We start from the raw sequence: 24,003 nt of genomic DNA, 5'->3' as shown, positions 1-24,003 counted from the left end.
AGGGAGCAGGGCCCCCCACGCTCCCCGCTGTGCCTGAAGGTGCCCGCTCCAGGGAGCAGGGCCCCCCACACTCCCTGCTGTGCCTGAAGGTGCCCGCCCCAGGGAGCAGGGCCCACCACACTCCCCGCTGTGCCTGAAGGTGCCCGCCCCAGGGAGCAGGGCCCCCCACGCTCCCCACTCTGCCTGAAAGTGCCCGCCCCAGGGAGCAGGGCCCCCCACACTCCCCACTGTGCCTGAAGGTGCCCGCCCCCGGGAGCAGGGCCCACCATGCTCCCCGCTGTGCCTGAAGGTGCCCGCCCCGAGAAGCAGGGCCCCCCACACTCCCTGCTGTGCCTGAAGGTGCCCGCCCCAGGGAGCAGGGCCCACCATGCTCCCCGCTGTGCCTGAAGGTGCCTGCCCAGGGGAGCAGGGCCCACCTGCTCCTGCTGCTGCCGGGCCAGCTCCATCTGCTGCTGCTGCTTCTCCAGGAGCATCGCGGCCATGTTCTTCTGCTCCGAGTGCGCAGTCAGGAGCTGGTCCCTCAGAGCGGACAGCTGGTGGATCATGACCAGAAGCTGCAGCTCCTTCTCTGCCAGGCTCTCCTTGGTCCCTGCTCCACAGGGAAACAGCCACTGTTGTCAATTTTTGTCTGTTCATCTGTCCACCAGTTCACCCGTAGGACACTGAGCAATTGCTATCCCCCAGGCCCCTGCCAGGGACTGGACCGCAGAGAAGACTGGAGCATGAACCAGGGACTGGACCGCAGAGAAGGCTGGAGCATGATCCTTGCCCCGGAGCAGGCTCCTCATCCAGTCAGCTGACCACCAGCCGCTCTGGAAGCTCCCCACCATCAGCTGCTCTTCCAGGCCCTGGAAATGCTGATGGTGGGACATCTCAGGCCTGGCGCACCCCTGGGGTATCCTCAAGAGCCCAGTGCCACCGAGCCAGGTGGATAACTGTCCCATGGGAGAGTCCAGGGGGACACATGCAGGCTTTGCAGCAAGATAGATCTGGGTTCAAATTCCCCTATTAACACATTCCTGCCGGGAGCTGTTGGGCAAGCGACCAACTTCTCTGCACTTTATAATTTTTGAATCTAAATGAGCACCATGATCGTCACCTCAGAGGGCTGCTGTGAGGGTAACAGGAATTGAATGTAAAGCTTAGTCCGGATCTGGATCATGGTACCAGCTTAGCGGATCTGGTACACGGTCCTCAACTAGCCATGTCTAACTTGTCTCCAATGCAGCTCATATCAGGCGCAACAGTTACTCCTAAGTGCCAGGATACAGACCATTTGCATCAGAATTACTCAGGGAGCCGTTGAAATATACAGATGCCTAGGCCCCTATCCTCTGTGGGTCTCAGTCAGTAGGTGGGGGTTGAACCTGGGGATCTGAGTTATTTTAAAGTTTCCTCTGAGAAAAATCAGATTGATTATATTCTTTGTAGCCAAAGATGGAGAAGCTCTATAGAGTCAGCAAAAACTGACTATAGAGCTGACTGTGGCTCAGATCATGAACTCCTTATTGCCAAATTCAGACTTAAATTGAAGAAAGTGGGGAAAACCACTAGACCATTCAGGTATGACCTACATCAAATCCCCTATGATTATACAGTGGAAGTGAGAAATAGATTTAAGGGACTGGATCTAATAGACAGAGTGCCTGATGAACTATGGACAGAGGTTCCTGACATTGTACAGGAGACAGGGATTAATACCATCCCTCAAAAATTAAGAAATGCAAAAAAGCAAAATGGCTGTCTGAGGAGGCCTTACGAATAGCTGTGAAAAGAAGAGACGCAAAAAGCAAAGGAGAAAAGGAAAGATATACCCATTTGAATTCAGAGTTCCAAAGAATAGCAAGGAGAGATAAGAAAGCCTTCCTCAGTGATCAATGCAAAGAAATAGAGGAAAACAATAGAATAGGAAAGACTAGAGATCTCTTCAAGAAAATTAGAGATACCAAGGGAACATTTCATGCAAGGATGGGCTCAATAAAGGACAGAAATGGTATGGACCTAAGAGAAGCAGAAGATATTAAGAAGAGGTGGCAAGAATACACAGAAGAACTATACGAAATAGATCTTCACAACCCAGATAATCATGATGGTGTGATCACTCACCTAGAGCCAGATATCCTGGAATGTGAAGTCAAGTGGGCCTTAGGAAGTATCACTACAAACAAAGCTAGTGGAGGTGATGGAATTTCAGGTGAGCCATTTCAAATCCTGAAAGATGATGCTGTGAAAGTGCTGCACTCAATATGTCAGCAAATTTGGAAAACTCAGCAGTGGCCACAGGACTGGAGAAGGTCAGTTTTCATTCCAATCCCTAAGAAAGGCAATGCCAAAGAATGCTCAAACTACTGCACAATTGCACTCATCTCACACGCAAGTAAAGTAATGCTTAAAATTCTCCTAGCCAGGCTTTAGCAAAACGTGAACTGTGAACTTCCAGATGTTCAAGCTGGTTTTAGAAAAGGCAGAGGAACCAGAGATCAAATTGCCAACATCTGCTGGATCATCGAAAAAGCAAGAGAGTTCCAGAAAAACATCTATTTCTGCTTTATTGACTATGCCAAAGCCTTTGACTAGGTGGATCACAATAAACTGTGGAAAATTCTTAAGGAGATGGAGATACCAGACCACCTGACCTGCCTCTTGAGAAACCTGTATGCAGGTCAGGAAGCAACAGTTAGAACTGAACATGGAACAACAGACTGATTCCAAATAAGAAAAGGAGTACGTCAAGGCTGTATAATGTCATCCTGCTTATTTAACTTATATGCAGAGTACATCATGAGAACGCTGGGCTGGAAGAAGCACAAGCTGGAATCAAGATTGCCAGAAGAAGTATAAATAACCTCAGATATGCAGATGACACCAATCCTGATGGTAGAAAGTGAAGAAGAACTAAAGAGCCTCTTGATGAAAGTGAAAAAGGAGAGTGAAAAAGTTGGCTTAAAACAATATTCAGAAAACTAAGATCACGGCATCCAGTCCCATCACTTCACGGAAAATATAGATGAGGAAACAGTGGAAACAGTGGCTGACTATTTTTTTGGGCTCCAAAATCACTGCAGATGGTGATTGCAGCCATGAAATTAAAAGACACTTACTCCCTGGAAGGAAAGTTATGACCAACCTAGACAGCATATTAAAAAGCAGAGACATTACTTTGCCAACAAAGGTCCACCTAGTGAAGGCTATGGTTTTTCCAGTGGTCATGCATGGATGTGAGTGTTGGACTATAAAGAAAGCTGAGTGCAGAAGAATTGATGCTTTTGAACTGTGGTGTTGGAGAAGACTCTTGAGAGTCCCTTGGACTGCAAGGAAATCCAACCAGTCCATCCTAAAGGAGACCAGTCCTGTGTGTTGATTGGAAGGACTGATGCTGAAGCTGAAACTCCAGTACTTTGGCCACCTGATGCGAAGAGCTGACTCTTTTGAAAAGACCCTGATGTTGGGAAAGACTAAAGGCAGGAGGAGAAGTGGACGACAGAGGATGAGATGGTTGGATGGCATTACCGACTCAATGGACATGAGTTTGGGTAAACTCCGGGAGTTGGTGATGGACAGGGAGGCCTTATGTGCTGCAGTTCATGGGGTTGCAAAGAGTTGGACATGACTGAGCAACTGAAGTGAACTGAACTCGGAAAATTAAACAACCACACTGGGAGTGAACCTAAGCAAACACACTTTAATGTACTGACTGAATCCTGATGGCCTAGAATTAATTTCCATCAGTGAGAGGGAATATTCATTTTATAGTGAGATATGGGAAGTGGCAATGAAATGCCCAAGGTCACAAGGGTCCCAGGGGACTTGATTCCCACCAGGCCTCTGTTGCACGGGAATAAGCCCAGCACTTGGGTCCCCCGGGTGAAGAATGGTGCTGACCCCTAGGGCCAGGCAGAAGCCAGAGAGGCACAGGTCAGGTGTGAGGGAGCCAAGAACCCCAGAAACTGCCCTGCAGGCCTAGACTGCATGGCCAGGCCTGGAGAAGGGAAGGGGGTTCAGGTATCTCCCCCTTGCCCACCCACATGGGCCTTCACCTTTGACATCTTTGGTTTCCACAGAGCTCCTTCCCAGGAACTTCTCCTTCCAGTCACTGGACAGCAGCTTCTCGATGGCCGGCACAACTGGAAGATACCAGAAGACTGAGAAGCAACCATCCTAACACCGCCCCACCCAGGCCCCCATCTCTAACTAGGGCAGATGTCTCACCTTCTTTTAAATTTCTGTTGAAGTCCAGCCTCTCCTGGCTTCCAGAAGCAGCCTCGGAACCTCCTGGTCTCCTGGGTTCTGGGGACTCACTGTTCTCCAGGGGGCTGCCGTCCTGCAAGACAGACTGGACGTCCCTGTCACCCTAAGAGAAGAGGGACAGGTGGGGGTGGCGCTGAGCACTGCCCTGGGGAGCCCCAGAATCTAACCAGCTCCCAGCCTTCAGGAGGGCCCTCTCTCCCCACCTCCTGACCTTTGCTCTGACTTGGTTTAATAGATTTCGTGAAAAGAACAAAAGGTTTTAAGACAAGAGATCTGGGCTCACTGACTCATAATGTGCTTAATCCCATATGAGTCCCTGAACTTCTATGAACCTGACCTCCCTCTTCTGAAAATGGAAATACTTAAACCTCCTTTTGCCATAGGATTGTAGCTGGGATCAAAGGAGTTAATGCATGTGAATGAGGTTTGCCATTGCAGAGCCAAAGCCCAAAAGTCAGCTATTAATTATTACTCCCTTGCATGCACCTACCACTCCAGCCTGGCCAATTACTCTCAGGGTCCCCACTCCTACCCTCTTTCAGCCACTGTTCCCTCTCTCCTCTTCTCATCTGAGTCTTCTCCATTCTTTAAGGCTCAGCTTAAAGTCTTACTCCTCTAGGAAGTCCTCCTTGATTCACTACCCCTACTTCTAGCCCCCTTTCACCTACTCCTGGCTGGATCCCTCCTCAGAGCCCTAAAACTCTCCTCATTTTCACTCATTTGGCTTTTGATTACATATTTCTTTTACATCTCTTAAATGGAATCATGGAATTTTTAAGAGCTGAAAGAATCATCACCACTCATATAGTTCAGCTCCTTCATTTTAAGGATGAGGAATTGCCTTTAATAGTGATTTAAACTCTGGTTTGGGTAATAAGACTGATTTTCTCTAATCAGTAGTAGATTCAAAAGTACTAGATTTCTACTACTAGACAAAGCTAGTAGATTAAGCTAGACTATAAACGTGTGTATCTTATTTCTCAACTAGTCCTCAAAGCTAAGGACAGGTCACACATAGGTAAACAGTTAATATCAGGTGAGTGAGGACAGGAGTGAGTCCATGTCCTGCTCAAACAGGTAGCCTGACCCACCCGCCCACCTGTCTACCTGCCCCTCTTCCCTGCTAGGCTGGGGGGTGCCTGTTCCATCAACTGGGGGAATGGGCACATGCACAGGAGCTGCAGAGGTGGGCTGGGGACCCTGACCCAGGAGCCCCAAGAGAGTGCCGGGCACCTGGGCTGGAGCTTGCTGGTCAGCACCATCCTGGGCGGGGTGGGCTGGGTCTCCAGGCTGCAGTTCATCTGCAGAGGCTGAGCCTCGGGGGGCCTCGTAACAAGGCTCCTTCTTGCCCTCTGCCTTGACAGTACAGTTCACCATGGTGCCAACTTCATCCAGGACCAGCTGGGCAGAGCCGGGGCTCCTCATAGACATCCTGAGGGAGGAGGGGCAGAGTCAGGAAGGGGGTCCTGAGCCCCCGGGGCAGCGACTGCTGTTCCAGCCCCAAACAGGTACACTCATGCAAAAGACAAGCTCCACTTGGAACTCACTGTGAGTGGAAAAGATCCTTGTCCCCGCTCCCCCCACCCACCTTTTTAAATAGAAAGGTCTAGAGGAGACTGGGCCACCTTCTGTCGTACCCTGCCTGTTGCAGCGCTGGGACTAGTGGGCTGATGGGTTCCACCAAGAAGGCTAGAAACTTAAGTGGCTCTTTCTGAGCCCAGTAAAACCAAGATCATATATACAGTATGTGTCTGTGTATGTGTAAGTACACACTTGTCATTAGTTACCAAAATTTAAAAATCAAGAGATAGCACATAAAAATCTGGGCTTGAAATCTCCTGAAGCTAGTCTGTGGCAATAACTGGCTGGGGTTGAGTAGCAGTTACTCTTTACGAAGAGGCCAGATTGTTTCCCTCTCCACCACTCACCAGGGGCTGCCCTGGTGACTCAGCTGGTAAAGAATCCACCTGCAATGCAGGAGACCTGGGTTCAATCCCTCGGTTGGGAAGTTTCCCTGGAGAAGGGAAAGGCTACCCACTCCAGTATTCTTGCCTGGAGAATCCCATGGACAAAGGAGCCTGGAGAGCTACAAGCCCATGGGGTCGCAGAGAGTCGGACACCACTGAGGGACTTTCACTTTCACACTCCCTCCTACTCCCCCAAACAGAAACCAAGCATTGACTACCCTGTACACTTATTCTTTGTTTTCCTTATAGTAGAGGCAAGATAAAAGTGAACTATTTCCAACTATTCCTTGCATCCATCTATCTATCTACCAAAAGTGAGGTGAGCTGAAGTGACCTAAGACATGAGTAGCTTTCTGAGAAATATTTTCTTGTATCTGGTTAGAGTCTCTCAATTAGAGTCTGGCCCCCTCTGGGCCTCTGCAATCCCCGGTGTAACGAAAGCAGAGACCGAATCTCCTACTTCTGTTGCTGACACCATGCCGTGTGGGATCACCAAGTAGCTGAGCAGGATCCTGGGAGTCATTTTTGGTGGTCACGCCAGGCTCAAGGCCAGAGCAGCAGATGCCCTGCTCCCCCTCCAAAGTCACAGAGACAAGCCCAGCTGGGACACACAGCAGGTTCCAAGAAGGTATGGGTCTTGCCTCAGCTACTCCACGAGCTGCTGAGTAACCTTGGGCAAGTTACTTAACCTTCCCATACTGTTTTCTCATCTGTAAAATGGACAGTGCGAAGTGATGAACTGATATTTACAAGGTGTTCAGAAGAGTGCTCCGAGCCTTTGTTAAAGCACAGTCGGTTGGAATGCGCTGCAACGCAGCCGGCATAGCCTGGGGGCTTGTTTGAAAGGTGAAGTCATGGGTCAGGCACAAATCAGGATTTCTGTGGGTGAGGCCATGAATCTGTTTTAACAAGCCCTCCTGGTGATTCTGATACAGAGTAGTTTGAAAAGCTTTGTTAAATAAAACTTTAAAAAATTTTTGTTTACACCGGCATTACATTTTTAGGAGGGGAATGTAAGGCAAGAATTATATATAGTAAAACATCCTTCAAATTAAACTGCAGGTGAAGTATAATATTTGTATATTACATCACCTCTATATAACAAAATACTTCTTATAAGGAATGATGCGATGTGCTACATACGATAGATGTACACAACTGTATACATGCACAGAATTTCACATGAAATAACTGAAAGCATTCCAGTCGAATAAGGTGTATCTGCTCGGTTTGATGCCGTCCTGCAGACCAGACCAGACCAGACCAGACTCTCCTGCCACTTTGAAAGGGCAAGGTGCCCTGGGGGCTTGGTGTGGGGTCCAGGAGGGGCACTGCAGGGTGAGGAGAGAGGGGAGGAGAGGAGACCCCCGCGCGGCCCAGCCCGGCTCTGGGGTGCGCCCGGGTCCCGCCCCGCGCGGGCGGGCCAGCAGCCAGGAAGCCGGCGCGCGGCCCACCCCGGCGGGGAGGGGCGCGGGGACGGGGGCCGCGGGGGAGGGGCGCGATCCTGAAGCCGAGGGCCGCAATTACATAACAAACAACCCGGGGCTCAAGCTGTGAATTAATCAAACCGCTGAAAATAAAACCTTCCTCTCAGGAACTTCAGACAAAAGAAATGAAAACAACCAGGCTGGCTGGAAAATAAAAGACAGCAGCGCTGAAAGGGGGACAAAAGGAAATCAGACAATAGGGTGTTGGACAAAGGCAATAAAGCCAAAGGAAGTGTGACGGGCGAACAATGCAGGGCCGCGGGCTTCTGATCCCCGGCCGGCTCCGCGCCCCGCGCGCCCCGCCCGGGCCGAGGTCCAGGGGCTTTCTCCTCCGGGCACCCTCAGGGCGCTCCCCACGCGGCCCAGCGCCCCGGCGGCACCCGGGGGGCCCCCAGCGCCCGCCGCCCCCGAGAGCTCGGCCCCGCTGTGCCCCCCACCCCGCGCCCCGCCGCTGAAGGCCGAGGAGGAGGAGGAGGTGATGCTCGGTCCTGCAGAACCCCAGGGCCGCACGGCCCGGTACCCCAGCCACCCCCCTGCTGAGCACCTGAACCGCGGCTGGTCCCAGTGGAAACGTGCAGAGTACAAATTACACCCCCGTTTTGGAAGCATTAGGACGAAAACATAATGTAAAACAGCTCATTAATGATTGGTTATTGATTACTCGTTGAAATTGTAATAGTTTGGACATTTTGGGGTTAAATAAAACATATCGTTAAAATTTGTTTCACCTGTTTCTTTTCGCACTTCTTATTGTAGCTAGGAAAAAACGTGTGTAAGTGTGGCTCACATTATATTTCTGTTGGACCTGCGGCACTAAGACATCTCTTCCCTTTGACCTCGATGGTCTTTTCTACCCACTCCTAACTCCTAAGAGTACACCCAACTGGGTACTGAGATTAGCATTATTTTGGGGGGGCTCCCAACAGTGCATCCCAGCTTCTGACACAGCGCCTGGTAACAAAGCAAATGGCTCTTGGCGACCAGTCAAGCTAGCTTGGAGGTGTCAGTCTGTTCACCAGGGCGAGGTACGCCCCCAGATCCTGCTAGCAGCCCAGAAAAGGGCCCTTCATTCCCACGGGCGTCTGTCTCCACTGCAGGCACTGGCCCTGGCTTTCCACTGGTCCCCTCCCTGGATTCACTGGTTTATGGAGACGCAATAGCCCAGGGTTGATGCAGACTGCAGCCTTCAGGGTTTAACAGTCTGGATTCAAATCTCTGCCCTGCCACCAACTGACTTGTGTTACCTTGGGAAACTAATGAACTCTGAGCCTCCGCCTCCTAACCCATATAATGGGTATAATAATCCATCTCTCACAGGTGTCCTTGGAAATTAAATAATACAGGGTGAGCATCCATTAGGTTGCCGTATAGCCCAGGAAGCTCCTAGAGCCAGGTGGTTGAGAGAGGTCTCTGGGTCAGAAGATCTGAGTCCATTTGAATCCTAACTTTGCTTAATTGATTGCTGTGTACCATGGGCAACTGACATAACCTCTCTAAATCTCAATTTCCTCTTCAGTGAAATGGGAATAAAACTTCCAATATGAAGAGACTGAAGTGAAAGTCACTCAGTTGTGTCTGATTTTGCAACCCCGGAAGGGAAGGCAGAGCAGGAATGCTGTCCCATGTTGCAACCCCATGGACTGTAGTCCATGGGATTCCCCAGGCCAGAATACTGGAGCAGGCAGCCTTTCCCTTCTCCAGGGGACCTTCCCAACCCAGAGATCGAACCTAGGTCTCCCGCATTGCAGGCAGATTCTTTACCAGCTGAGCCACAAGGGAAGGCCAAAGATGAAGACATCAGCCTTCCATTAACACTTCAGGCCCTATAAGATGTGCCTGTTTTACATTCTCTTGGCACCCTGAACTTGCGACTTCAAAGTACTTTTCACAATTGGTAATGATACTTTCACATGTTTTATTTCTGACTGGCCCAGTAGCCTGAGAACCCATCCAACCCCACACTGTGAAAATAAGCTTAGTTTTGCTCATCATTATAGCCCCCGAGTCTAGCACAGTGCCTGGCACATATAGGTGCTCAATAAACATTTGTACAGCACTCAGAGAGTATAATATAGTTCAGCAGCATAGGACAAGGCAGATCTGAATGCCTAAGTGACAACTATTATAATCATCATCATCAGATGGATGTTGCTCTCTGGGGCTAATTTCCCACACCCCCACCTCCCACACCCAGTTATCCTCCTTGCATCTTCCTTGCATCTAAGCTCTTCCTATGAATGACCCAAATCGCCCAGTAGAAAGGCAAATCCATTTCCTTTTGTTCCTACCTTGGGACTGTAAGAAACACTTTCCAAACGTTATGAATTTATAAAGACCCTGTGTAGTCTTCCCTTAAGTCTTTTCCAGAGATTAAAAAAAAAAAATTCTCTTATTACCCCTTCCCTACAAAGCATGCTCCATGCTTCAATCATATATACACGATTTTTCAGGAGGTTTTAAGGTCAGCAGTCACATCCTCCCCTCTCCCCGAATGCCTAGAAGTCAGACTCTTCTGGTGCTCAGGAGATGTGGATTACGGGCCTCCCCCAGTTCCCACCCAGGTCCTGGTCAGAGGCCACGCTGGTGGGGCCCTCACTCGGGTAGAAGCGCTTCCATGTACCCAGTCTCCTCCCTCTCACCCAGTCTTACTCATATTTTATAAACAGAGAAACTGAGGCCCAGAAAGGTCAGGTTCACCTGGCTTGTTTGGGCGTACTGATTTAGGAATAGAGTCAGAGGACCTTCAACCAGCTGGGGCGCGGAGCAGCGTTCCTGCTCTGCCTTCCCTTCCCTTCTGGGGACCCCACCCCACAGGCCCTCCGCCGCCGTCTCCTGGGTTTAACCTCACCTGAGCATCTTGAGAAGTGAAGGCCCCTAGGGGAGAGGGCTCCCGCCAGCCCCACCCTGGATGCCGCAGAGTCTTGAGTCTCCGAGCTGACTGCAACCAAGCAGACTCTAAGTGCTAAGCTCCTTTTTCTCCAGCCTACAGTCAACCCTCTCCCAGCCCCTCTGACCCCCTCCCACCCCAGGGGCACACAAACTAAGCCCCTTTCTACCCCTAAACAAATCACCAGCCACTTCCTCTCCCAATCAGACAACAACCAGCCCAGCCAGATTGGAATCAAAGGACTTTTTACTCTCAGACCTTCCTCCCTCCATAACAACAGCCCTCCCCCCCACAATCTAGATACAGATAAAGATAGAGATAAATTCCAGTCATCGGAGCATGACGGGTGACTCAGACCCAGGGCTACAGGAAGGCAGACCCTCCTAGGAGGGCCAGTGACGACACTTCCCCGCTGGGCACACACCTGACCCTCTACTGAGACCCCCGCCCCCGGGCTGGCTCTGCGTGGGTGGTGCAGAGGGCACTGCCAGGGAGGAAGCATGTGGCCGGGAGGGGCAGGGCCAGGGGGACGGGTCCCAGGGGAACACCGCTTCCTTTCAGGGCCCCTGAGAGTTGAGAGCCTCGGGCAGCCCTGAACAATGGCCTGAGGCGTGGGTGCCCAGCACGGTGCCCGGTGCCACATCCTGCCATTCTTCTCCCAGGCCGCACCCTGCCACCCTTCCTGGCTACGCCCGATCCTATCTCTGCTGTTTACTCAGAGCTGGGAGCTGGGCTGGCCACAGGCTTGGAACAAAGCTTTCCTGCGAGGCTCTCTCCCTCTCCTCGGCCTCTGTGGGCCCTGGGGGTGAACAGATCCATGGTGTGGCCCCGTCTAGCCCAGCTCAGGTGGAGACAGTGGCCAACACCCCCTGTCCCTGGGCTGTTTCTGGGTTGACCAAGGTAATACATCACCCAGCACAGCGGCCAAGACTAGCTAGACCGAGGTATGCTGAGCCGCCGGGAGCCTCTGTCCTAGCCTGTAAGAGAACGCAGCCCCCTGCATCGCCGGCACAGAAACCCAGCTCCAGACAGAGCTTTGGCAGCTGCCAAAATTCAGCTGACCCCCAAAGGACTTAAAAAGCTGGGAGAAACGAGCTGTGCCGTTCCCATCCAGAGCCTCGTCTGAGCCTCCTCTTCCTGGAGAATCCAGCAGAGACAGAACAGGCAGCGTGGAAGGGCTGCTGAGATTCCCAGGAGGAAGGGGCCTGCCCCACCGGCCTGGGTAAAGCCAAGGAGGTAGACAGCGTTTCCTAGAGCCCCTCGTCCAGGGCCCTCCTGCTTCAGGACCTGAGGCTGAGCCCCGTCAGCAGCCCGGCCACAGGGCTGGGGCAGCTGCAGTCCTGCCCGCCCTTCCCAGCGGCAGGCCCAGGCCCACGGCCTGGATGAGGGCACGTCTGCTCCTTGGCACAAGCCGGATCCCGCCCAGGGCCCGCGCGGCAGAATTGGTGCAGCCCGGGCTGACCGGCCTTGTCAGAGACCTGCCTTTGGGGGTAGCCCAGAGCATTCACCATGGGACAGGAGGAGAAGGAGCAAGCAGAGCCGGAACACCACCTGGCTGAGGGCGCTGGGCAGGGGCTCGCCTCTCCTTTTCCTGACCCACCCAAGGCCCAGCGGAGGCATCTGAACTCAGCCATCACTAACACCTGGATCCACGTCTTCTCATCTGCTGGCTGTGCCCTGGCTCCCTCTAACCCAGGTAACAGGATCCAGTCCAGCAAAGATCGAGCTGCCACTGTCTTTGCCGCGTACAGGATTCCACTCATTTCTGACTTGAGTCATGCCAAGGAAGAATTAATAAAAAAAACCAAAGTCACTTTGGAAACTTGGGGGAAAGATTCAAAACTTTAGTTTCTTCAAACGTAAAACAGAGATTCCAATACCTACGTTGTGATTAGAAGGTAATTTAATCACAAGCTTAGATAGAGAATCTGGTACAGAATATATGTCCAGGGAAGCGTTGACAGGATACCGTCTTGACCCAGAAAGTTAGTGTGCAAATAATCAGAAAATACACCTGACCTCATCCTCTCCTGTGAAAAAACTGAAAGTTGCTCAGTCTCTTTGAGACCCGGTGGACAACAGAGCCCAACAAGCTCCTCTGTCCATGGGATTCTCCAGGCAAAAGTACTAGAGTGGGTGCTATTTCCTACTCCAGGGGACCTTCCCGACCCAGGGATCGAACCAGAGTCTCCTGCAGTGCAGGCAGAGTCTTTGCCATTTGAGCCACGAGGGAAGCCCCCATGCCTCCCTAAGGCTCCATAAAAAGATACACTTTGAGAAAAGGTTCGGCGGCTTGCAGAGGGGTTTGCACAGCCCGCTCCTCGGCGTGGGCAGACAGCGGAGGGACACGGTGGCTGGCGGCACTGCGCTCAGCGGCCAGGACCCACGAGCAGCCCTGGGACGCACTGCCCGCACCTTTGGGCGCCCTGCTCAGGGCTGCAGCTTCCCGGCACCTTCGCTTCCCCCACCCCAGGGTTTCTGGGTGGGACGCCACCTGCGCCTTGAGAAAACCTAATCACCATCATCTCCCCAAAGACAAGCTCATCATCGGAAACCCCGACTGAGCGGCTCTTACTCAAGCAGCGTTCATTCTTCCAGTGAACAAAGTGTTCCGTTCTATTTCTCTGCAAAGGCCGTGTTTCCTCTCCCATTATCTACCCCATCGGCCCACCGGCAGCCAAGACTGCCGCGGAAGATTTCTCCTGTCCGTTATGTTCATGGTCCCCTTTATGTTTGTGAGTCGTTGCTTTTTCTTGGCTTTGGCTCCTTTTCAAAAGGGCAGGGGAGCAAGGGGAGGAGATCAGCTTCAAGTCTCTGATTTCATCTAAAATGCTCATCAAGCAATCCCCAAAGCAGCCAGCCTGCACCCCAGTCTGCCTGAGACCCCAACTTCCAGCACCAGCACCCTTTGGAAACTGAGCAGGACCATTTCAACTAAGAAAAGAGAGAAATCTGGCAAAGGGGTGGGATGAGATAGGGATCTTGACATCCGGAGCCCAAATTGGTAATAATAACAATGGTGACATTCAAAGTATTTAACAACTGAATGGCAGGCACTAACCTGTGAGTTGGGGCAGACAATCAGATGAGTTGGCGGATGCCCCCCCACACACACACACACAACTGGTTGCCACCCTGGTGTGTACCCCTCTGATCATAGTTAACATTTCCTAAGTATTTACTATGTGCTGAGTATTATTTGAATCACTTTTATTTATAATAATTTATTTCATTTTCATGGAGAAGGCAATGGCACCCCACTCCAGTACTCTTGCCTGGAAAATCCCATGGATGGAGGAGCCCAAGCGACTTCACTTTCACTTTCATGCACTGGAGAAGGAAATGGCAACCCACTCCAGTGTTCTTGCCTGGAGAATCCCAGGGACGGGGGAGCCCAATGGGCTGCCGTCTATGGGATCGCACAGAGTCGGACACGACTGAAGTGACTTAGCAGCAGCAGCAGCATTTCATTTTCACAAGCCATCTGAGATAGTTGTTATGATCTCCATTTTACAGATGGAGAAACTGAGGCACAGAGGTGATTTGCATCCAGGAGGTCTAGCATCAGAATCTTCCTCTCAACCAGACAACAGGAATCAGGCACACAATAAGCTAAGGGCCATCAATAGGCATTAGCTCTTTTAATACTTTCCTGAGCCCTGTGAAATAGTTACTATCATCATCTCTGTTTTACTACTGAGGACACGAAGCCTTAAGGAGGCTAAACAACTGCCAAAGGTCATGGCCAATGAGTGGTGAGCAAAACACTGGCCCAGAGACTGGCTGTCGAGCACTTTCTCTAAAGCACTGGATTATCCTGGTTTCTCTTCCACTTGTTTGAGGTCCTAAAAGCCATGGAAAATCATCTACTGGAGGCTGAATCTCCTGCCCCTCAATCTTAACCTCTGCAGGGTCACTGCTGCTCTCATGACGGGGGTCACGGGATCCAGGCAGGTCCTAGCTCAGCTGAAGTGAGAAAAGTCACAGGCAAATGCCACATGCAGACATCAAATGATTCAAAACCAGGGTCCTAATGTCGTGAGTTCAGGGCAGCATTGGAGGGCGCAGAGATGCCCCCACCCCCAACCTCCTGCAGCTATCACTTCGCCAGGGTCCTGAGCATCCTTCCTTGCCCTCTGTCCCCACAGCTCCACACCTTAGCAACCCACCATCAGCCTGAGCAGCGCTGTACACTTCAGACCTCTCAACACATGTGCCAAATGAATAGTGGCAGTCACTTTGTTATCAATCTTTTTCTGACTATAAAAGGAATATGTACTCATTGTATAATAGATAATCTGAAAAATTTAGAATAACATAAAGACAAAAAAATTAAAGTCACCCACTTCACATTAATCCAGAGGTGGCAACTGATAACACTTTGGCATATTTCCATTAAATCTTTTTCCTATGTCTAGTTTTCTTTTTCATCATTTAGCTCATAAACAAGTTTTACACTATTCCCCTCCATATACATGTAATGGCATATCAGAAAAAGTTTTCATGTTACTAAAAACTGGAAATTATTTAAAATTCTTCAGGGAATTGCATGGTAGTCCAGTGTTTAGGATTCTGCACTTTGACTGTCGAGGGCCTGGGTTAGATCCCTGGTTGGGGAACTAAAATCCCACAAGCCATGCGGTGTAGCAAAAAAGAAAGAAAATTCATTCTGCAGTGGCTGTACCGTAATTTGCCCAACGCCCAGGGTTATAACAATCCAACTCTTTAAATCTCAATATTACTGAAACCCCCTTCTCCCCCTGAAGGTCATTCACCCTCCAGACACTTCTGATGGGCCAGAGCCATTCTGCTCCTATGACAGAGGCAAGGAAAAGGCCCTGGCAATCAGCAGAAAGAGCGAGGTAGGAGAAGGGCCTCACCTGCTTCCTCTTTTTCTTTAATTTTTTTTTTTACTGAAGTAGAGTTGATTTAGAACGTTGTGTCAGTTCCCGGTGTTCAGTGACGTGATCCAGTTATACATGTACATATATATTCTTTTTCAGATTCTTTTCCCTTATAGGTTCTTACAGAATCCTGAGAAGAGTTCTCTGTGGTTCTTACTGGCTATCTATTTTATATACAGTTGAATGTATCCATTAATCCCAACTTCCTAATCTATAAACTCTCCCCTGTCTGCCTCCTCTTGCCAGGACAAGCATGCAGCAAAAGTAGAGGATGGAGGCTGTGACAGAGACCAGAAACGTGGGCCCGGGGCCTAGCTGCTTCTGCAACGCGGAGGACATGTCTCAGTGCTTCCTGGGGCCTGGCTTCCCCTTAAAAAAATGGACAATCACAGTGAGATGCCACGTCACACCATGATGGCTACTATTTTAAAAAAAGAAAAAAGTGTGGGCAAGGATGCAGACAATTGCTGGTGGGAATGTAAAATTTTACAGCTGCTATGGGAAACAATATGGTGGTTTCTCACGAACTGAAGCATAGAATAACCATGTGATCCAGAAATTCTCCTTCTGGGTGTATAACCAAAGCATGTGAGGCAGGGCCATGAAGGGATGCTGCTCACCTGTGCTTTTACAACGCTATTCAAAACAGCCAAAAGGTGGAAATGACCCACGTGTCTGTGGAAGAGTGAATGGATAAAATAAAACGTGGCACAGATATGAACAGAATATCATCACCCTTAAAAAGGAGATCTGACATGGTACAATGTAAAGTTGAAAATGTTAAATGTAATAAGCCTAAGTGAAATAACAAAAAGACTAATATTTCTTGATTCTGCTTGTGTGAGGTACTTACAATAGTTAAATTTATAGAGACAGAAAGTAAAATGGAGGTTATTAGGGGCTGGGGAGAGGGGCTAAGGGGGAGTTATTATTTAACAAGTACAGAGTTTTAGTTTGGGGTGAGGCAAGCTTCTGGAGATAGACAGCAGGGGCAGTTGCACAACACAAATGTACTTAGCGCCTCCAAACTATGCAATTAAAAATTATTAAAACGGTCAATTTCACTATTATGTATGTTACCACATAAAAAAGACGGAGAACATGAAACTGCTAATAATTTACAGTTTTCATGGCACCTTTAATCTTGCAGACACGCAAAACACAGACTCACAGGCTGGGGACTCAGGTCTGGCCAGGTATGGGGGTGTGCAGCCTGGAGACCAGCTGCCTTGCAGAGCCCCCCGTGCACAGAGCCATTATTAACATCGCTAATCGAAGTGTCTAAAAAGGCCAGAGCCAGACAGAGTGAGACCTGCCCCACCGGTTAGCAGGCTTTCCCTTCAGTGCCTCCCTCAACTCTAGGTACAACTAAAGGCTTTTCCCTGTCACTCAGAGGCAGGTGTATTTAGGATTCCTCTGTGGGGAGGGGGAGGGTTTGGGGGCAGGAAGGCGGGGATGCAGGAAGAGATTTTGCTCACTTCCTTTAAGTCAGCTTCTTGCTTTCCTGGAAATCCTTTCCTCAATTGTCCTTCTTGGGGTGGCAGTCTCAAGGAAAGCGCTGGGTGACACCTTGCTTCCAGAACAGCTCTCCCCATCCCCGACTTGCTGAGCAGCCCTGGGCAGTCCACTCTACAGCTCTGGACCTCCTGAGGTCCATCTAGGGAGGACACAGGGACAAAAATCCAAACAAACGCTTTCAAGTAGGTCTGAGCTAACAGAAGGGGTGACTGGGGTGGGGGCCCCCTGGGGAGAGAAGGAGGGAATGGAGAAGCCTTCCCAGTGTTCAGAGTCACCCCTTATTTCAGAGACGCTGGCCTCTGTGGGCCACCCAGATCCTCCTTCTCCTCTTCAATGAATGACAGGCTGGGACCAAAGTCCCATCCAGCCAGAAGGGTCACTTGATAGTTCCATTCTCTATTACTGGTGCCTTTACTGGTAAAAAACTAGCCCAGCTCCCACTTACCCAAGAACACATCACAGGGCTTCCAATGTCTCTAAGCGCTGCCGGGGTCCCAGGGCCAGATTGAGAGGGCAGGCCCTGCTGATGGCCGTCCACCACAGGGGAACCTTAGGGACTGTCTATGGAGGAGACTGAAAACCACTGGCACCTCTGTCCGTCTTTGTCCAGGGAAGAAGGGAGATGAGCACCCCTCTCCTTGCCGCTCCAGGCGCCCACCCACTCCCGGGGCCCTTAGAGCCGCTCTTCTTCCCTTCCCCCACAGCCTGCGCCCAGCTCAAAGCCTGCCCTCGCTAAGGAATTTAACCGTCTCCCTGCTGGCTCATGACTAGTCACCCTAACAGATCTACCTGCTTGGAGGGGAATAAGTTATTGCAGAGAGGACCACACAGACCCACGTGATAACTCTGAGTGCACAGTGGCAGCGAACCCTGGATTTGGAGGCTCCAGCCTAAGGCTCTAAGTTGGAGCCCCAGCTCTGCCACAAAACCAAGGTACAATCCTAGGTAAGTCCTAATTTTCTAAGCCTCAGTTTTCCTATCAGTAAATTGGGAGTCAAAATACCCACCACCAAATTGCTTGGAGCCTCAGCATAGTGATTTTCTAAATGTCAAAATGCTTCACACGCTTGATGGTTTAGAAAACCCCCTACAACTGTTAGGGGTTTGGACACCTGGAACTCACTGTGGGGCCTGGGACACACCAGGGTCTCAGTTTTTCCATTTGCTCGTGGGATATATTATTATTTCTTCTCTCAGAGATAAAATTTTAAGTCAGGGAGGGCTCCAAGGTCTTTGATGCTGCAGAAATACAAGTGCTGCTAAGGCCCTGGTTTCCACCGTCAGGCCGCGGCCCGCATCAGCAGAAAGACGGTGGCAGCACCTGCCATGTTCTGAGTGAGCGCGACCAGCTAAGCACCTCACAGATATTTTTGGTAGCAACAAAACCCATTTTATAATTGAGGCACCTGAAGCTAAAGGGCGGAAGCAAAATCCCACAGAAGGTCCACCTGCCTCCAATTCCAAAACCACAGCACAAGGACCCTGGAGAACAGGCAGCTTCCCCGCAGGTGCACCCAATCCCATCAGCCCTGACTGCTGCTGTGTGCTGGGGGACAGCCTTCACTTCTGCTGGGTTCCTGCAGGCAGCTCTGGAGCGCCCAGAGTCCAAAGGTTAGTTAAAGGCTGTCTGTTACTATGAATTATAAAAATTCACCAGCAGTTGGGTTTGTTGAATGCAGTGGTTTCATGCTTTCAAGCGACCCCAGCTTACAAGTGAGCTTTACCAGTTTTGCAAAAATCCACTCTACTTGGTGTAGAACTGTCCCCCTTAGTGACCAGATTAAGGGACAACACTGTGTAAAGGACAAGAGGCAGTACACTCTGAGCCAAACTACCGCTTATGTTCCACCTGGCGACACACTGGCTGCAGCTGGTGGGTGAGAAAGTTCACCGTCTTTTCTGGGCTGCCCTCCAGCGCCAGCAGTGAGGTCCACACACTGGGGTCCACACCCCAGCCCACCTCCACCCCACACCCTGCCCCTGCTCCAAGCTCCGGGAACGCTTGGGGCAGCAGCTCTTGCCCTTGTTTCTTTGAGTGCATGGGTCACTCCTGTAGCAGAATAACCATAGCAATAGTAACAGCAGCAAATGCCTGGATAAGAACTTCCCCCCACCGCCCCCCATGGCAGACAGTGTCTGAATTTTCCAGGTAACCCTTTTTATTTAATCTCCTTAGTACCAGGTATGATTGTCAGCAGCAGTTTATAATGCCCGAGGCTGAAGCACAGATTGGCTAAGTAGCCTGGCCAGGATCACGCGGCACATCTGTACACATCTGAAGGAAGAATTTGATGGGAGGCTGAGAGAGGTGTCACAGCTGTAGGAGTCTGCCCACCACACTCTCCCTTTCCTAAATCCCATACAAGCCGTGCTCACGACTCAAGGGAGGAACTGCCCCCACATCCAGACAGGCCCCAGGAGAGCTGCACCATCGTCCCCACAAGCACCACCACGGCCATGATACTAACATCAGCTCCCACTAACTGGAATCTAGTATACTCCAGACACTGTAATATATTCAATCTAGTATACTCCAGACACTGTAATATATTCAATCACTTCATTGAATCCTTTTAAACCTGGGAGGTAGGTGTTATTCTTTTCCCACTTTGTAGGTGAAAAAACTAAGCTCAAAGAAAGTTCTAGTATTTGCCAGAAATCTCCCAGGTCAGAAGAAGCAGAGATAGGATGCAAAGAGGGATCTGTCTAACTCCACCTTGCACCCAGCCTCTGAAACCAACCCCATGGAGACAAAAATGTCTTCAAAAGTCCTGACATGGGACTTCTCTGGTCATCTGGTGGCTAAGACTCCGAGCTCCCAATGCAGGGGGCCCAAGTTCGATTATTGGTCAGGAAGCTAGATCCCACATGCCACAACTAAGACCTAGAGTAGCCACATAAATAAATAAATAAAATTGTAAAACAAATATTAGAAAAAAAAAAAACAGTTCTGGTGCCCTGGCCCACTCAGCTAAAAGGCTGTTCTCACAATGCAGCTGGTTCCGATGATCCTGTCAAAACCTCCTCAGACAGATTAATGCTTCCCTGCGGGCAGCGTTTGGTCTCCTCCCCACCCCCAACCCCCACCCAGTGCCTTCACAAAATGAGGTATGGGTAAAGGTTATGCACGTCAAGAAGCAACAGTTAGAACCGGACATGGAACAACAGACTGGTTCCAAATTGGGAAAGGAGTATGTCAAGGCTGTATATTGTCACCCTGCTTATTTAACTTATATGCAGAGTACATCATGTAAAACGCCAGACTGGATGAAGCACAAACTGGAATCAAGTTTGCCGGGAGGAATATCAATAACCTCTGATATGCAGATGACACCACCCTTATGGCAGAAAGCGAAGAGGAACTAAAGAGCCTCTTGATGAAAGTGAAAGAGGAGAGTGAAAAAGCTGGCTTAAGACTCACATTCAAAAAACTAAGATCATGGCATCTGGTCCCATCACTTCACGGCAAATAGATGGGGAACCAATGGGAACAGTGACAGACTTTATTTTCTTGGGCTCCAAAACCACTGCAGATGGTGACTGCATTAAAAGACGCTTGTAAAAAAAAAATAAAAAAATAAAAATAAAAGACACTTGTTCCTTGGAAGGAAAGCTATGAACAACCTAGACAATATATTAAAAAGCAGAGACATTACTTTGCCAACAAAGGTCCGTCTAGTCAAAGCTACGGTTTTTCCAGTAGTCATGTATGGATGTGAAAGTTGGACCATAAAGAAAGCTAAGAGCCGAATAATTGATGCTTTTGAATTATGGTGTTGGAGAAGGCTCTTGAGAGTCCCTTGGATGGCAAGGAGATCAAACCAGTCAATCCTAAAGGAAATCAGTCCTGAATATTCATTGGAAGGACTGATGCTGAAGCTGAAGCTCCAATACTTTGGCCATCTGATATGAAGAACTGACTCATTTGAAAAGACCCTGATGCTAGGAAAGGTTGAAGGTGAGAGGAGAAGGGGATGACAGAGGATGAGATGGTTGGATGGCATCACTGACTTGATGGACATGAGTTTGAGCAAGCTCTGGGAGTTGGTAATGGACAGGGAAGCCACACAACTGAGCGACTGAACTGAATTGAAAACTTATCCATCCTCTGAGTATCTTAGTTGTTAAAAAGTATATCAAACCATTGCCTTTAAAAAAGACATTTAGAGATTAACATTTATCAAGCCTGAACAAAATAAGTTTGCTCATTTATCAAGAAATGGCACATCTCAGAAGTTGGCTACACTCACTCACTTGAGCTCCCATGAGACTAAAGCCCGGGTGAGTGTGGTCAGGGCAGACCAAGAAAAGGAACATTCCCTTCGCAGGCTACCAGGCTTGGTCCCAATCCTGGAAGCCCAAAGCCCTGCGGAGGAAGGAAAGTTGTCTCTATTACCAGACGGTTCAGCACAATTTGAAGGCAGCAAAAATGTCTTTGAATGGAAAGAAAAAGTACAGGGTTCTGCTGGAATTTTGCTGCAGAACAGAGAGGTTTCGGCTTCAACGAATGAGCCACCCATTCTGAAAGTTCTCTGAGACATTGTCTGGTTCCTCACTGTCAACCAAGTCTCGGCTCCTTGGCCTGCGTTCAAGACTCCTTCTGACCTTGAAGATCTCTTCCCAACTGCTCTCTAAGCTAACACCCCCCACCCTGTTTCTACCCCAGCAGGGCTCCTCAGCCTCTTGGCTGGTAGCTTAGTGACCGTTGTTCCAGGGCACCCGGCAGAGAGGCGCCCTACTAACATCTGTCTTAGCATGGGACGGGGCTGCTAGTGGGCCCCGAGACTCATGCCGGGCCCAGAGCGCGTGTTCCACATCTAACAAACCTGTCCATGCTGGATCAGAGCTGAGTTCACCCTGGCATGGACCCCTGGCAAGAGCCTTGAGCTAGTAGGAGAAGAGGATGTCAACCCACAGAAGAGAGGACAGGGAATCCGCCTCAGGACTGAGTGGCCATCAGCTATGTGAGGATAATAATAAGATAACAGTGAATCCTCACAGCTGGAAACCAGGCCGGTTCTCTCACTGCCCAGCATCTCTCTCCCCCACTATCCAATGCATTACATTCTCACCCTTGGCTCTTTCCGGAGTCCCACAAAAGCTGCTTCTTATCCTTCCAGTGAGTCTGCCTTTTCAACAACCATCTGACGGCAGCAAGCTTGGAGACATGCTTGGGATGCGAGAAATGGCTACTTGAGAGATCTGCTCTTCCGGAAGCAGACTGGGCTCCTCCCAGCCGTGAAGCAGAGGCCGGGGACCAGGCAACACTGTACCTGACCCTGAGAAGCCCCCCGCCGACCAAAGCTCTCTGTCCTTTGGCACTTTGGCCTCCTGGGGGATGCAGACCCCTTAAGAATGGCTAATGTGGCTACTTCTAGTCAAAGCCAAACAGTTGGGAACAGAATGAAGGGAAATCACAGAAAGAATGAAACCGACTTACATGAGGAATGGATGGAGAAAGGGGGCTTGCTTCCAGGAACGGGGACCCGTGAGGAATCCAGGGAAGCGTGGAGGCCAGCCTGGAGGAGGGGGCGCTGCAGGTGCTGCTCCTGCCCTTTCCATGGTCTTCCGGGACGCCCCACAACAACCTGCACACACACGGCCCCGGCGCCCGCAGAGCTCTATCTACTGCCCCGATCTCGCGGCCGCTGAGCTAGATTCCACCAGCTCAGCTCTTTTGCAGAAAGGGGGTTGTTTTGCTTGTGCACCATTCTCTCCACAAGGGTGGTCATGCCCGCTGCCCGCCTTCCGGGGTCTTCTCTCACAACAGCCGCTTGTCTTTCTCTGTAGGAGTGTTCCCAGGCCCTGCCGTCTCAAGAAACTACAGTGACTCTGCTCTAATCAGTGTCCTGACCCCATTTCACAGAAAGCAATGAGCAACCCAAGACCCAGTGGGCTGACGTGGGAGGGGGCTCCTTCTACTTACAGGAGCCATTTGGGGTCCCATGGGGAGGCCGTGCCATTCAGAAGGGCATCTCACCACACAGGGCTGGGCTCAAACTTGCCGCGCGCTAAAGTTGCCGCCAGCACAGGCTGAGGCCCTGCATGGTCAGTCCTGAAATTAGTGACCTGGGTGTTTTTCCTGTCAAGCCTCTTGCTAAGGCCCTGCAAGTCTCCCCTCAACAATGAGAACAGAATGTGCTTGGCTGCAGACCTGGCCATCATAAATTGCTAATAACAGACTCTCTATCTGAAAAACAAAATCACAGAAGGCATGGCCCTTCTTTTCTGCTCCTCTCATCCACACCACGGAGAAGGCAATGGCACCCCACTCCAGTACTCTTGCCTGGAAAATCCCATGGATGAAGGAGCCTGGTGGGCTGCAGTCCATGGGGTCGCAAAGAGTCGGACATGACTGAGTGACTTCACTTTCACTTTTCACTTTCATGCATTGGAGAAGGAAATGGCAACCCACTCCAGTGTTCTTGCCTAGAGAATCCCAGAGACGGCGGAGCCTGGTGGGCTGCCGTCTATGGGGTCGCACAGAGTTGGACATGACTGAAGCGACTTAGCAGCAGCAGCAGCAGCAGCATAAGCACCACTATTTCCGCAAGACCAAGAAGAGAAAGAGATGTAACCTCTGGCCACAGGGGAGAAAGCTGCTCCCCACAGGCTCACTTCTCCCCATCCACCTGTCTTCAGGCACAAAAGCTGGGCCCCGAGGAGTCTGAACAGGAAACATCTGTTTTCCAAGGTCCCTCCTCGACGCTAACCTTGATTTATCCTCAGATTTATTGAGCACCTGCTAAGTGCCGAGCTCTGCGCACCTAGCTGCGAAGGCACCCTGAGTCCTGTTCACAGGCGGGCGTCACTGGGGGCTACCTCCTGTGCTCACCCCGGGGAGGGCGATCGACGCAGGCCGCCGAGAAGCCGGCTCTCTGTCCCTCCCCGCAAACGTTCCCTGCCCTCTGCGAAGGGGCTGGGAGGACGGAGCAGGAGTGTGGCTGGACAAGAGCAGAGAGCCAGGAGTGGCCATCTTTGAAAAGAGCAAC

At 50.5% G+C, this 24,003-nt stretch overlaps 1 protein-coding gene across 5 annotated transcripts in view; it reads right to left on the bottom strand.

The window, feature by feature from the left end:
• Positions 1-22,665, bottom strand: part of SOX13 (SRY-box transcription factor 13) — a 33,086-nt gene extending 10,421 nt beyond the window's left edge. The window contains exons 1-5 of one of the 5 annotated variants that reach the window (XM_043923238.1): positions 22,452-22,665; positions 5,482-5,680; positions 4,210-4,351; positions 4,038-4,142; positions 417-589 (exon numbers count right to left, since the gene is read on the bottom strand). In XM_043923238.1, coding sequence (XP_043779173.1) covers positions 417-589; positions 4,038-4,142; positions 4,210-4,351; positions 5,482-5,680; positions 22,452-22,573 — 741 coding nt within the window. In that variant the 5' untranslated portion in view covers positions 22,574-22,665. The remainder of the gene's footprint in view (positions 1-416; positions 590-4,037; positions 4,143-4,209; positions 4,352-5,481; positions 5,681-22,451) is intronic. The other 4 variants (XM_043923233.1, XM_043923234.1, XM_043923235.1 and 1 more) reach the window with 4 other exon arrangements.
• Positions 22,666-24,003: the final 1,338 nt, after the last annotated feature.

Source organism: Cervus elaphus, chromosome 14 (assembly GCF_910594005.1).
Source record: "Cervus elaphus chromosome 14, mCerEla1.1, whole genome shotgun sequence".
Taxonomy (NCBI): Eukaryota; Metazoa; Chordata; class Mammalia; order Artiodactyla; family Cervidae; genus Cervus; species Cervus elaphus.
This window is presented reverse-complemented; position numbering and strand designations above follow the sequence as displayed.